The sequence below is a fragment of the Sorex araneus genome, chromosome X (genome assembly GCF_027595985.1).
Source record: "Sorex araneus isolate mSorAra2 chromosome X, mSorAra2.pri, whole genome shotgun sequence".
In the NCBI taxonomy this organism is placed as follows: Eukaryota; Metazoa; Chordata; class Mammalia; order Eulipotyphla; family Soricidae; genus Sorex; species Sorex araneus.
The window spans coordinates 17,170,219-17,185,209 of record NC_073313.1 but is presented as its reverse complement, the minus strand read 5'-3'; the positions used below and the strand labels follow the sequence as shown (position 1 = coordinate 17,185,209).

The window sequence follows — 14,991 nt, the reverse complement described above, 5'->3', positions numbered from 1 at the left end:
TCTTGTTGAATGACTTTGTGAAAGAAATTTTAGTTGTCATAGCACTGCCAAGGGGGACTCTGAAGCAGTGCTCAGGGAACCTGGTGAGCACCCTTAGTGACACTTGGTCCCCCAGGCTGGAAAATGCAATGACTGGGCATTGCAGTTCTGAGGCCCATCAGGGCCATACTCGGTTGCTACTTGGGGCGAGGGGCGAGCACGGGTGGATCTCTGACCCCTAAGCTATCACCCCGGCACTAGAAATGCATTCCCCCCCTACTTTTGTTCAAGTTCTAAGTTGAAAGAGAGAATATTTAAAAGAAAAACGGCATTGGGGCTGGAGCGAAAGCACAGGGGTAGGGCATTTGCCTTGCACGCGGCCAACTCAGGTTCAATTCACAGCATCCCATATGGTCCCCCAAGCACCGCCAGGAGTGATTCCTGAGTGCAGAGCCAGGAGTAACAGCACAGATGTGACCCAAAAAGCAAAAGAAGAAAAAAGAAAAAAAGGAAAATGGCCTAATTTCTCTACAAAACGGTTATTTTTTAAGTCTACTACCAATTCCGTGGACTGGAGCAATAGCACAGCAGGTAGGGCGTTTGCCTTGCACATGGCTGACCCGGGTTCGATTCTTCCATCCCCCTCGGAGAGCCCGGCAAGCTACCAAGAGTGTCCCGCCCGCGTGGCAGAGCCTGGCAAGCTCCCCGTGGTGTATTCGATATGCCAAAAACAGTAACAGCAAGTCTCACAATGGAGACGTTGCTGGTGCCCGCTCGAGCAAATCGGTAAACAATGGGATGACAGTGCTACAGTGCTACTACCAGTTCCGCAGCAGTCTGCCTTCAAATGAGACTTGACACCTGGGACTGAAGTACCGGGAAACCTCCATGGGTACCCCAATGCACACACATACTGCTAAGAGCTTCTCCCTCAGAGAGTGCACATACTTCCATAGACAAGTTGTCAGGAGATAAGAGAGGTAAATTAGAAATGAATCATGTAAGTGATCCCAAAAGAGGTCTAAAGAGATCTCTGAGGAGGAAATTCACTGAGGATCAATAACCGCAACAGGCCACTGGGAAGGGCTAGGAACAGTGAGAGAATAATTCAAAATCCACCACAACAAAGAGTGAGTAACTGTTTCCACGAACTTCCCAGACTGCCCTCGGAACACCTATCAAAGTTCTACTGCGTACTTTGATGCAGTACTATGAGGAAATTTGACTCTTCTTTTCTATTCCTGTCTGTGTAATTATTTTAGCAGCTGCCTAAAATCTATTATTTTAATTTTATACTTTTTTGCTTTCTTGGGGTCACACCTGGTGATGCACAGGGGTTACTCCTGGCTCTGCACTCAGGAATTACCCCTGGTGTGCTTAGGGGACCATATGGGACGCTGGGAATTGAACCCGGGTCGGCCGCGTGCAAGGCAAACGCCCTACCCGCTGTGCTATCGCTCCAGCCCCTAAAATCTATTATTTTTACAATACCTTTAACAAGCTTTTTTTCCCCAGACATTTATTTAATCTGTGTTGTTTTATTCTTGTCACCAATACCAGAATAAATATCATCATAAAATGTTTTCTCTCTTTTGAACTAGTTCTTGGGATAAAATCTAACAGTAAAACTTGGAGTGTTCCTTTTTAAAATGGAGATTTATACTTCACCTTGTCTCCTTTATTCCAATGCCAGGATTTCATCAGTAATTCCCATTATTTCTTCTCCTTGCCTTTTGATTTCTCATTCAGTGCCAACTGTTTGAGAATAGTGGTTTTCGAATTCCTTTAATAAATCCTTATAAGGCGACATGCAGAACTCCTGAGAGTCAATCAAAAGAGGTTGGCCGGATCACAATTGTTTCTTCATGCTACATCAACCTACAGCTGTGATTAGCTCATTGAGAAAACTATGATCCATTTCTACAACCAGGGAACATATAGTGAAAATGTACAGCCCAAGTCAGTACAGGAAAAAAAATGCCCTACACAAAGTATAATTAGCTACTTGGGTATTCAACCTTAGCAAATTCAAAACAATGTTATTTATAGCGAGATGTATTTATCAAAAGCTAATTTTAATTTTATTTTCATTGGAAAGAGTCTTTAGGCAGCAGAAAGATAGTATAGCAGGTTGGGTACTTGTCCTGCACGCAGCCAACCTGGGTTTGATCCTTGGCACCACATATAGTCAGTCCCCTGAACATCGCCAAGAGAGATCCCTGAATTCAGAGCCTGGAGTAAGCCCTGTATATGCGAGATGTGACAACCTCCACACCACACCCACAAAAAAGAGAGAGCCTTTTATTTTTATTCGAGAACAACATAGACTTAATTCCATTCGTGGTCAGTCTAGCTACCGATTCATCGATTACATTGATATTTTCAAAAATCAATCATTGGCTTCAAATGATTTCTCTACTGTTTTTCTATTCTCTATTCCTTTAATCTCCACTGGACTATTTTCTCCTTTATGTTAGCTTTAGGACTGGAGCACAGTGGATAGGGCGTTCGCCTTTCACAGGGCCAACCCGTGTTAGATTCCTCCACCCCTCTCGGAGAGCCCAGCAAGCTACCGAGAGTATCGCGCCCGCACAGCAGAGCCTAGCAAGCTACCCGTGGTATTCGATATGCCAAAAACAGTAACAATAAGTCTCACACTGAGAGATGTTACTGGTGCCCGCTCGAACAAATAGATGAGCAACGGGATGACAGTGACAGTGACAGTGATGTTAGCTTTAGATTTGTCTTGCACTTCCTTTGCTAGTTTCTTACCATGTCATTTTTGTTGTTGCTTTTGTTTGGGGGGATCACACCTGGTTATGTGCTCAGGGTCCACTTCTGGTTATACCCAGTGCTCAGGGCTTCCTCCTGACTCTACTCAGAAATCACTCTTGACAGGCTCGGGGAACCATATGGGGTGCCAGGGATCAAACTCAGGTCAGTCGCATGCAAGGCAAGTGCCCCCTCTGCTGTTGCTCTAGCCCCTGATACTCTAACTCCTTTGAAGATTTCTTTCTCTTGCTTTAGCCCAGGGTTATCAGTCGGGCAGCATTTGACAAGCATCTGTGGGGCTTCTGAAGACTCCCATGCTCAGGCCTGGTCTTTGGGAATGACACCTTGACCTCTCAATGTTTTAATCTCTCCCAAACAATTCCCATCTGTAAGAAAGAAAAAAAAGAAGAAAAAAAAAAGCACCACCGAGCGACAACTCCTGCCTTCCTCAGGAGACGCTCCACAGATGGAACCTTGGCGTGGGGAACATTTTCCTGTGGCACCACTGGGTCTAGCGTGGGCAGGCGGCTGCTCCTTACTAATACTTCCAGTGCGACCTCTCTCCCCTCAGATCCCCCAGAAACGCTCAGGAGCTACTCCTTAAAATCTCCTCGTCTTCAGGACTGGAGAGAGCCCGAGGAGCTGTTTACCTGAGGAAGCCACATTTGATCACCACTGGGCATGGCCCCCAAACGCAAACAAAACTAATGTCCTAGTTTTCCAAGTTGCAGGTGGGTCTACCAACCAATTGGGCCCTCTGCCATGCCTGTTTCTTTGGGTTTACTTTTTCTCTGAATTTCCGTAAGCACTGGAAAAGAAAAACACTCATTTCACCGATCACCTCAAGCCCTTCTGGGAATTCCCTGAGCTCTCACTAAGCTTAACAGCGTCAAACTGTTTCCCCACTGCACTACTCCAGTGCTTGCTCCGATCCTGATCCTGGTGAGTCATGAGTGGTCTATGGAGGAAAACGTGGAACTCTTTAGTCGACAGCGAGGCCCACGTCATCAAATGTGATGCTAATACAGGACTTAAAAGATTATCCTTTGTACCAAAAAAAAAATCTTTTCTGTATGACTCAAAAGCTGTGTCTCTATCATTGCTGCCACAGGAAATTGGGCATGAGATAACGCTGGTCAAGAGATTCCGCTATTCAGCCATTGAATGGGCCCTTAGCAAACAACTGGTCTACAGGACAAGCACCAAATCTGTAGATAGTGTTTTCTTTTTCTCTTTTTTTTCTATTTATGGTTTAGGGACCATATACGGATGCTCAAGAGCCACTCCTGGCTCTGTGTTCTAGGGTCCCTCCTAAGTTCTTAGGGGACCATTGGTGCCTGGAATCAAACCTGGACCTCCTGCATGCAAAGCTGTAGTTGCATTTTGCTCAGTCTATATGCACACTAATAGTGAGGTAATACATTTAACTCACTATTGGAACAGTGTTAATATGAGAGGTATTAATAGTGAGTTGATAGTGAGTTAATTATTACTCACTATTAATCACTCACTAATCACTAATAGTGAGTTAATTATTAACTCACTATTAATACCTCTCATATTAACACTGTTCCACATGAAACCATCAACTCTAATAGTTGTACTATGGATTAGTCTTTCCCCCAAAAAGTGTCACCCCACCAGGAATAATTCCTGAGTGCAGAGCCAGGAGTAACCCCTGAGCATCACTGGCTGTGACCCCAAAAAATTTAAAAAAAAATTACAGAAGAAAGAAAAATGTCACCTTTTTTGAATTGAGTCAAAATAGCATGCCCACCCTCTAGCCTTTGGACAGAAAAATGTGGACTCACACACAACTTGAATGTTTATATATTCAGTTGGTCCTACTTGATCTTTCCTATAGTATGAAAAACAAAAAGATCTGTTTCTTTGAACATATTCCTTTTCCTAACTGCAAGGCCCCCTTTGGATAATTTAATCCAGATGTTCATATCATAGTGGTGCTTAGGATAAGTAGAGGCTAAGCTTCATTTTCTGCTGAAAACCTACACTTCATCTCTCTCATTTGATAAAAGTACAGATATACTTTTGGTGTACATAAAGAACTCTGTATGTAGCTTCATGTACATACCTGCCAGAGTACAAACTCTGTTCCCTTCCACATTTGAACCTTAGAAGCACATCACTGACCATCAACATAGTTTTGAAAACAGCATTCCTTTTGAAGGAATGTTTAACATTTTCTTGTGTTGCAATCTAGTCTTGCCCATTTATCAAGTTCAATAATACGAAAATGTCAATCCAAAACTGAACCCAAACCCTTTATCTTAATCTCTTCTCTGTGCCACTAACAAATATCTGGTTTAAATTATACCCGGCCTGCTAGCTCCTCTCCTGCTGTCTATGCAACATGAAAGATGTATCTGTAGTTCATACACTTTTGCCAAAGTCAGACTGAATGTCAGAAGTGCTAGAGAACATTCAAAACATTGTGTCAGAGCAAAGAATACAAAATGTTGAAGTTCTCTGCAGTAACATTCACCACAAAGTGGTAAAATGCCTTCCTTTGAGGATAAGCAAGAAGAGGGGAAAAAAGCAAGCAAGAAAACTAACTGGAGAAATAAGAATTTGAAACTCCAAGCTATTGTGCAGTAAAGTTTCATTTTTATTTTCAGCTCTTCTAGGGAAAACTGTTGGCATTAGGTAGAAAATAATTTAACTTTTAAATCACATACTATGGAGACAAAATGACAGATGAGAGAGGTTTAGAAATGTTCTCCTCAATACCTTCAGGCTGGTGTATAATAATGTTCCTAACCACTAAACCCTCAGGATATGAATGGGCATTTTGTGAATAAAGAGATGAATGCTCACACAAGCTAGGGAATTGCCAACTTTAACAAAATTGACCAAGTTTCTTTACTCTAGAACTTCAAAGCCTTTAGTGGGCTCAGACGCACTGTGAATCTCTCAGAGGGGGTACAGAGGTGTCAGTGGCAAATCTGTCATCCCACAAGAGCCCTATTAATATCTCCCAGAAGACTGTTTTATCACTAGTGGCTTGGGAGAGATGAGAACAAGGGGTTCCACGCAGCTGCATGCTTGGATGAGCTTCTCCTAGGGCTGATATTAGGAATCTGATGTGACATAAAGATGATGTTTGATCATGCATGGTACCCAGAGCATCCCGTGTTGGTGTGTCCCATTTACTATGAGAGAAAGGGGGAGAGTGTCGAGAGGGAAAGGACATGGAGATGGTCAGCCCGTTTTTCCCACACACCTCTTCCTGCAGTCGAAAAATCTCCATGCGAGGCCCCTGGGACAAGCCAAACCGAGGGCTGGATGCACTGTTTCCCCTGGGATGGGAAACCTGGACCCAGGAGCAACCTCCTTCTTTTAACACTGACTTGCAAATTCCCTGTCCCCGTGTCAGATACTTGTCACTGAGCCCCCATGCAGGCAGGAAGCCCACCTCCAGCAGCTCAGATGAGGATTTCAGATAACAGCAGCAACGGTTTCATGAGGCAGAAGGAACTATTGTCATTTGCATGGCACAAGGAAGATAAGGAGGTTGGCGACAAAAGCACTTTCAGACGGGTCTGCCATGCATTCATCCATGGTGCTCTCGAGGCGCAGTCTGAAACCAGCAGCTGGGAGATAAGCACTAATTTGCTTGTGACACTGTCCAGGTTTGCTGCTAATGTAAATCAGGAGCCCCCGGCTCATCTAGGTCTTCCTCAGGGACGTGAGGTAAAAGCCTTCATTTCCCATGCCATGCATGGATGCCTTCCTACACACCACACATGCCCTGACCGCAATGGGCGGGGGGGAGGGGGGAGATGGCCGTGGGTGCAGAGGCCTTGGGTGGTGGCTTTCACTGACCCCTGCAGAGTCCAACTTCCTCAGCTGTGGAAAAAGCTTTTTGCCTCTTTGAGATTAAATAATACGGGGGAGAGGCGCTGGAGCAATAGTACAGTGAGTGGGGTGCTTGCCTTGCATGTGGCCAACCCGAGTTTAATCGCCAAAACCCGATATGGTCCCCTGAACCCACCAGGAGTGATTCCTGAGCACAGAGTCAGGAGTAATCCCTGAGTACCATCGAGTGTGTGCCCCCCCAAACCAAATAATAATAATAATAATAATAATAATAATAATAATAAAGGGGAAAGCAGTGGTATAATGCATAGTCTACTATAGAGATTCAATAAACATAGCTAGTAAGGAGCAGAAATTATAACCGAAGAAATCCTGCTGAAGATGAAACTAAAGCTTAGATATGTAGCATTATTACACACTGACTGATGAACTAATATATCTTAAAGCCAAGGCTGTAGTGTTGGAAAGGGGTTCTCATCTGTTCAGATGTGAGCCAGAAAGGAAGGGCTCTTTAATACCTTTCAGATTGAAGCAAAAAGCCAATACCTCATGGTATTTGCATCTCAAGGCTCAATGCGCACTAAAGACCATCTAATGCTCTAAAAGAAATACCTTCTTCACTGCTGGTGGGTATGCCATCTGGTGCAGCCTGTACAGAAAACAGTCTGGAAAATTCTCCCAAAAGTTAGAATGAGATTTCCATACGGCCCAAGGATTCCACTTCTTGGCATCTATCCCAAGAACACGAAAACATTAACTTGAAACACACACACACACACACACACAGAGCCCTATGTTCACTGCAGCACTGAGTGCAATAGCCAGGATATGGAAACAACCCAAACATCCGATGACAAACGAGTTGATAAAGAAACTATGGTACATATACACAACGGACTACTCTTCAATTAGAAGAGACATGGAAATCCTGCTTTATGCTTAACGTAGATGGGACCAGAGGGTATCATGTTAACTAAAACAAGTCAGGGGGAGGACAAACACCAGATGATCTTACTCATAAGAGGTATATAAAGAAATGAAACAAGGGTGTGGACAGACTCAAATAATAACAACTTGACTTTGAGTGCCAAACTGAGAGCCAGAGAGGCCGTGGGTGAGCGGGAAAGAGGGGGACTGAGAGTGAGAGAAGGGCAGCGGACGGGGGGAGCTTTAGCGCTTTGGGGGTGGTGGGAGAGGTGGACTGACTTTATAACCAATAGCACGAATACCAACACTCTTGCAACCATGGCGCCTCAACTATAATAAATTCTGAAAGAAGAGGAGAGGAGGGGAGGCAAGGGGAGAGGCAAATGTTGAAAGTTCCTGCCGCGCACAGCGAGTTCTGAGATGCCATTAAAGAACTCTGTGCGCCCCTGGCAGAAACTGCAGCTGCCTCAAGAGAAAGTGGCCAACACTCTCTGCCAAAAGTCAGAGGAGTCTTTAGAGACAGTTCCTTCAGCAACGATTATGGCAAGATGGGATGGGAAGCACCCTTTCCCTCCCCAATGCATTCGCTCTTCTCATTTTCCACTCCTCAAAAACTGCTGCTGAATAAAAGCATAGTAACACATGGAAATGAGGCAGAATTTGTTCACAGGCTGCAGAAGACACACTCCCCCACGCCGGCTGGTTCTGTTGATTGTTCCCAAGGAAAATCCCATCCAAACGGGGAACTGTGGGCCCAAGCCAAAGCACCTGGTGCCACTACCAGCCATCTATTTGTAGTGGATGCAGAATTATTAGCATAACTCCTAACCCATTAATGAAAATGTAGGCACCCAGCTTCCATTCCCATACTCCGGAGAAAACCCACGTCCCCCACCCAAACTGGAGAGATGTTTCTCTGTAGGCAAAGCATGTGCAACCCTCTCCGGTCGAGAATGAATGAGAACACACTTGTCTGGCGGCCTCGGGAGGAAGTTGCCCTTTTCCACGTCGAGAAGAAGACCTGAATGGATGAGAAGAAATGCAGCCACCGTGCTTTCTGCACCTAGATGTCACCCTGGGACTCGGAGCTGTCAGTTCTGTGGCTCGGGCAACTTCCCGACTGCCAAACAGTTGAAGAAATCAATATTCATCTTACCTGTGATGGACAAGGTCTCGGAGGGAGTGCCGGTGGAGGAGGCAACAATCCAGACTTAGTAGCTGCAAAGAAAAACAGACAGTGTTAAAGAGTACCCAAGCCACGTACCCTTCAGCTTGTTAACCCAGGACGCCAGCAGCAGGGAGTATCTTCTCGGCGTTTAAATGCACCTGAAGCCTTCATTCCGAGGAGTCTAATCCCCTTTCCGTTCTACCCGAAATCCAAGCGATCACACAGGCTGTTGGGGTTATGGCAGTGTAAAAGAGGAAAGTGAAGACACCCTTTGATCTAAAAAGACTGGAACCCAGCATGGGCAAGGTAGTCAAACCCTCACTGTTCTGATGTGAATTATTTAGTTGCAAATAATCCAAGCCCCACTGGCTCCCTCCATATTTCTCCCCTGCTCTTGGCCACGGCACTGCTCATTAGCACAGTGAGTGGGCTGCAAAAGCAGGGGAGCCAGAAATCCAACCTGGCAACTCGGCAGTGGTGTCAGGGAACAGAATTGATGGATAGCAGGAGGGCAGGCCGAAAAGTGACCCAGCTAAAGGACATTCACAGATTCGTGGGAGATCAAGATTTCCTTTTCTTTCCCTGATGCCCATTGTCAGAGATAATTAAATCTGTTTCGAAAACAACCTGACCCCATTTGAAGAACTTTCAAAAGAAAGCTTCGATCTCATTTTCTTTTTAATTTTGGGAGCTATAGGGAGAAAATGAGGTAAGCCGAGAATGTCTGAATTGCAGTTCGACAAAGAAAATAAACAGCTGCTATGGAATTATAAATAGAGCTTATAATCACAAGCAAGAAATACGTTTATTATCAGACTCTGGCAAGTTAAACCATAAACTCTACAAACTTCTTTTTTTTTAAAAAAAAAAGCATGCCATGCTCTATCTATGCTTCAGTTTCTTTGCAAATCTTGTAATATGTGTGCTAATATTTGGGCAATTTTCTGTGCCTCAAAAATAAATCAGAGCTGTGTGCCAAGACCATGGAATTTTTTGCAAATCACTTTTGTTTTGACCTCGCTGGATCTGACAAGTAAGAAGAAAGACAGAGTTCAGGGCTCTCCACAAATATAACTCAAGAGTCATTTCACAGAAACTTCCACTTTGAGATAATGCACAGATATGAACCCGCCATACGGGTTCATCAGTGATTTCACTTAATCTTTCATTAAAATTTATGAAACATATCAGTGGCTCAAAACTCCAGAGGTGCCAAGACCCACAACAGCGTTTGATATCAAAGCATGGAGCAGCAGAGAATGACAAAAGCCTCCGGAATTATCCAGCCTAGGGCCCCTACTCAAGGTTACAGACGGGCTCTGGAAGTTACCGGTTACTTTGACAGCAAGAACAGAACTCCATGCACTCTTTAACAGAAAGACACCTTGAAAATAAAGTGTGTGTTAAAATAAACCCCTTACTAATCGATGACAAGCATTTTCCTAAGTTGACCTCGTTAAGTTTTGAGTTAGGACGGAGTCAAGGAGACCAGGTTTCCACTGCCCTTGCAATTAAGCAGAGGAAGGTGATCCCTGAGACAGGAAATAAGCCATACACCTGCCTCCTGCATTTACAAGAAAGAGGAGCTATATCAGTAAATAGCTGTTTCTTATTTACTATTATTAAGGGTTTTTTTTTTGCTTTTTGGGTCACACCCAGCGATGCTCAGGGGTTCCTCCTGGCTCTGCACTAAGGAATTACTTCTGACGGAGCTTGGGGGACCATATGGGATACCGGGAATCGAACCCAGATTGACCTCGTGCACGGCGAACGCCCTACCCACTGTACTATAGCTCTAACCCCCCCTATTAAGCTTTTTTAAAGTGCCCTGTTTTTATGAGAGATGATGTAAGGGCCTGATTCTGAATACTGCTGGACCTATTAATGTTGACCTTCCTCTTTCCAGAAATTTAATTCTTTCATTCATTCCATTTTGGTCTCATCTGACCAAAATGAGACCAAAATTTGGCTACATGGGCATTCTCATCTGCTCTTGGTCTAAAAGAGAAAGACTTGCTATTTTACCATTAAATATGGTATTTGTGAGGGTTTCTTTAGACATGACAATACGTTGGAAATTCTCACTCATTTTTATTGATATTTTTATAGTAATCTGTTATCAAATTTTAGCCAAAGCTACAATTACCAAGATGAAAGTTCTAATTTGTTAATATTTTATCACAATTTGTTAATGACAAATAAGACTAGGTTTTAATACTAGAATATACCTCTAAACTTAAAATAATCCCAATTTTATCAGGTGTTTTTCTTAAAGAGGGATTCCAGTATTTTTTAAATTAATTTATAAAAGTTTAATCACGGTGAGATGCACAGTTACAAAACTGTTCATGATTGGGTCTCAGTCATGTAATGTTCCAACATCATCTGTATCTGTCACTTCACCAGTGTAGATTTCCCACCACCAATGTTCCCAGTTTCCCTCTTGCCCCCACCCTGCCTCTATGGCAATCAATCTCTCTCTCTCTCTCTCTCTCTCTCTCTCTCTCTCTCTCTCTCTCTCTCTCTCTCTCTCTCTCTTCTCTCTCTCTCTCTCTCTCTCCCCCTTCCCACCCCGCTCCCTCGCCCCCTTTGGGTATTATGGTTTACAATATTTTTATATCAGCTAAATTTAGTTGACCAACATCTTCATTAGGATTCCTGAAAACAGAGTCATGAGTAAGTCAAACAAGTACCTTTCCTTTCCCATGTGGTCCTTTGTTAGAGCTGATGTGATGTGACCCAATCCCCCACCTTTTCTAAACTGTAGGCTACATGAGACCAGAATTTTTTTGTTGCTTTTAATTGTCAGACAGCAAACTATCCGAGCCCAGAGTTTTCTTTGAAATAATATTAATGATTTTATTGAATTCTTATAGAACTGTTTCTATTGCTTAGCTCTATTTTAAGTCAATTCTATTTCTAGATATTTATTCATTTTAGCTAATTATTTTCATTTATTGTCATAAATGTGTTCCTATCCCCCTTTCCTTCTTAATCTCTGTATTTGTTCGTTTCCAGTGCCATTTCTACTGTGTTATATCATTAAGCTCACTTGCAATTTGTCAGTTTCATTGTCTTTTCAAAAACACCAACTTTCCAATTTTTTGAGCCTCTGTAGTATATGCTTGCTTTCTATTTCATTAATGTCACTGTTCTTTAACTCTCTGGATTTATTCTACAATTTTTTCCATCTTAAACTTAGTTCATTGATTTTCAGCTTTTCTACTTTTCTAACAATCACTTAGGGGTATAAATTTTATTTCCAAGTGTCTCTTTGAGTCTCATGGGCTTTGATATGTAAGATTATTCCATTTTTTAATTGACATCATGTCCTGAATGATTTTGCTTTGAATAATCACCTCAGGTTCAATCCCTCATGCTGTCACAAAAGGCAAGATTTCTTCTTTGTTAACAGCTGAGTAGTAATTCACTGAGTCATATATACCAAAACCTTATCCAGTTATCCAATTATCCAGAGATGAACATACAGGTAATTTTTATGTCTCGGCTAATGTAAATAATGCTGCTATGAAAATAGAGGGGCCCATATATTTTCAAGTTAGTGTTTTCATATCCTTTCACAAATACCTATAAGTGGTACTGATTAGAAGGCAATTTTACTTCTAGTTTTTGTTTTCAGCTTTGGTTCTTTTGCAGTGCCGGGAATCAGACCCAAGGACTCACACTGCAAGGCAAGTGCTATCACTGAGTAACACCCCTAGCTTTTTAGTTTTTTTTTCAATTTTTGTGCCTTCCTATCATTTTTCAGATGCTGCAGCAACTTACATTCCCAAGAATATCCAAGAGGTCTTGTTTGGGGAAAATGTGTAAACATATCTTATTAATATCACTCGAATGAGACTTCTGTTTCATCTAGGAGTATGCTATCACTTACTATTCTATTGGAAATCCCCAGAGTTGACTTCTCTTAATAATGAAAGTGTGCTGGATGTAGAAGCATCCATATCAAAGAGATATCCACATCAAAAAGATCAAACGCAAACACATGGCCAGCCACGTGGCTAGAGAAGAGCCAGTCCGGTGCCTGCTGTCCAGCCAGACTCCCTTTGTTGAGGTAACTGAAGTAAAAAAAATCAATTTTTTTCAGTATCATGATAGCTATTACTGAAGGGCATCTTTTTTTAAATTTTATTGAATCACTGTGAGACAGTTAGAAGCTTTCATGTTTGGGTTACAATCTCACAATGATCAAACACCCATCCCTCCCCCAGTGCACATTCCTCACCACCAATATCCTGGGTATACCCCCTCTTTCCCACCCTCCCCCTGCCTCCATGGCAGACAATATTCCCCATACTCTCTCTCTACTTTTGGGCATTATGGCTTGCAACACAGATACTAAGAGGCGATCAGGTTTTGTCCATTACCTACTTTCGGCACGCATCTCCCATCCCAACTGGTTACTCCAGCCATCATTTTCTCAGTGATCCCTTCTCTATATCATCTGCCTTCTCCCCTCTGCTCATGAAGCAGGTTTCCAGCTATGGGGCAATCCTCCTGGCCCTTGTATCTACTATCCTTGGGTGTCAGCCTCATGTGATGTTCTTCTATACTCCACAAATGAGTGCAGTCACTGAAGGGCATCTTACAATCCTAAGAACCTTAACACTAAGCTAGCCTAGCTGCAAAAATCAATAGGCTAAAACCAACACAAACAACAATGTGCCAGGTACTGTTTGAAGTGCTGGAAAAATGTCTGTGAAAACCAGGAAAAAACCCTCCCCTCACAGGGTTTACAGTCTACTGAGAAAGAATGATGAGGTGGGAGTGGGGGATATAGTTTTTAGCAGAATTTTAAGAAATAATAAAGGCACTAAGAGAAAATAGATACTCTCTGCACAGATGAAATCATGGGATACCATTGTAAAAAGAACATTCAAAAAAAATGAAGAGAACTCGGAAATTAAACACATGCTAACACAAAGGGGAAAGCTTAGAATAAAGGTTCAAAAATAATCTGAAAAAAATCTTCCAGAGGGTCAGAAAAATAGTACAATAAGAAGCTTGTGTTGCAAGTGGTGGATCCGGGTTCGAGCCTTGGTACCCCATATGGTCCCCCAAACTCCACCAAGTGTGTCTCCTAGGCACAGAGCCAGAAATAATCCCTAAGCACAGAGCCAGGAGGAATTCCTGAGCACAGCCAGGTGTGATCCCTTTCTCCCGCCCCCCCCCAAAAAAAAAACACATCTTCCTGAAATAAGAGTTATATTCAACGATCCACAAAGAGAAAGTAATAAAATAGTGAAGGTCGGGGTGTGGGCAGACACTTGAAGAAAATTCTCCGGAAGGGAAGAATGAGTCTCTAAATTAAAGAAGTTCACTGAGCATGCAAGAGAAAACATACCTGTAGATGGTTCATTGTCACAACATTTCAATATGCTAGGGGTGGTAGAAAAGGAACAATTGCAATCAGGAGATGGGATAGGACAGCAGGCCACACGCAAAGTGTATGAAGTCCAAAGAGTTGCAGACTTCCAAACAGACCCTGGGTAGCAGGACCCACGGAAGGAAGCCATCAATCTTCTGATAAGAAATCTATTTCCAACAATGATGGTATGCTCGAACTCCAAGCACGAATGGTAGTGTGAGTTAAGATACTTCTAGACATGTCCTTTTCAAGAAATCCATGAGAGGAGCCACTCTCCAGAAGCAAGACCGAACAACATGTGAGATCCAGGACAAGGGAAATCCAGTATGTGAGGAAAGGGAAGGAAATCCTTGGCTGACAGTGAGGCCATGATGAAAATTTCATATCGGACAGAAGACAATCACTTAGAATTCTTCAAATACGTGAAGCATCTAATGTATCAGAATTTCACAAGAGGAGCTTTAGAAAGTTCAAGTAGTCTAGAGCTGATTCAAAAGAAACAAGTTCGTTATTCACTCTAAGGCAAACCCAACGATTTGTGCAAGTAAGGAAAGTAAATAGGGGCTAGAGAGCTACTAGCAGGGAGGGCGCTTGCCTTGCATGTAGCCAACCCAGGTTCAATCCCCGGCATCCCAAATGGCCTCCAAGCACCACCAGGAACAATTCCTGGGTGTAGAGTCAGGAGTAAGCCCTGAGCTTCACTGAGGGTGGTACCCAAAAAAAAGGTAAATAATTTGCTATGTAGCTTACATAGTCATAGTACTATAAAGGCTAAACATTAATCTTACCCAAAAGATCAGACTTTCGGTTTTGTTTGGGGTCAGCAGGGCTCGCACTCAGGGTTCATTTCTGGCGGTGCTTGAGGGACCAAATGGGGGGTGCTGGGGAACAAACCCAGCTCGGTGGCATGCAAAGCGAG

General features: G+C 43.1%; 1 protein-coding gene across 2 annotated transcripts in view; it reads right to left on the bottom strand.

The window, feature by feature from the left end:
* The window catches only part of REPS2 (RALBP1 associated Eps domain containing 2), a 243,405-nt gene that overhangs the window by 34,145 nt on the left and 194,269 nt on the right, over positions 1-14,991 (bottom strand). For both annotated transcript variants that reach the window (XM_055121665.1, XM_055121666.1), the window contains exon 14: positions 8,672-8,733. In XM_055121665.1, the coding sequence (XP_054977640.1) occupies positions 8,672-8,733 (62 nt within the window). The remainder of the gene's footprint in view (positions 1-8,671; positions 8,734-14,991) is intronic.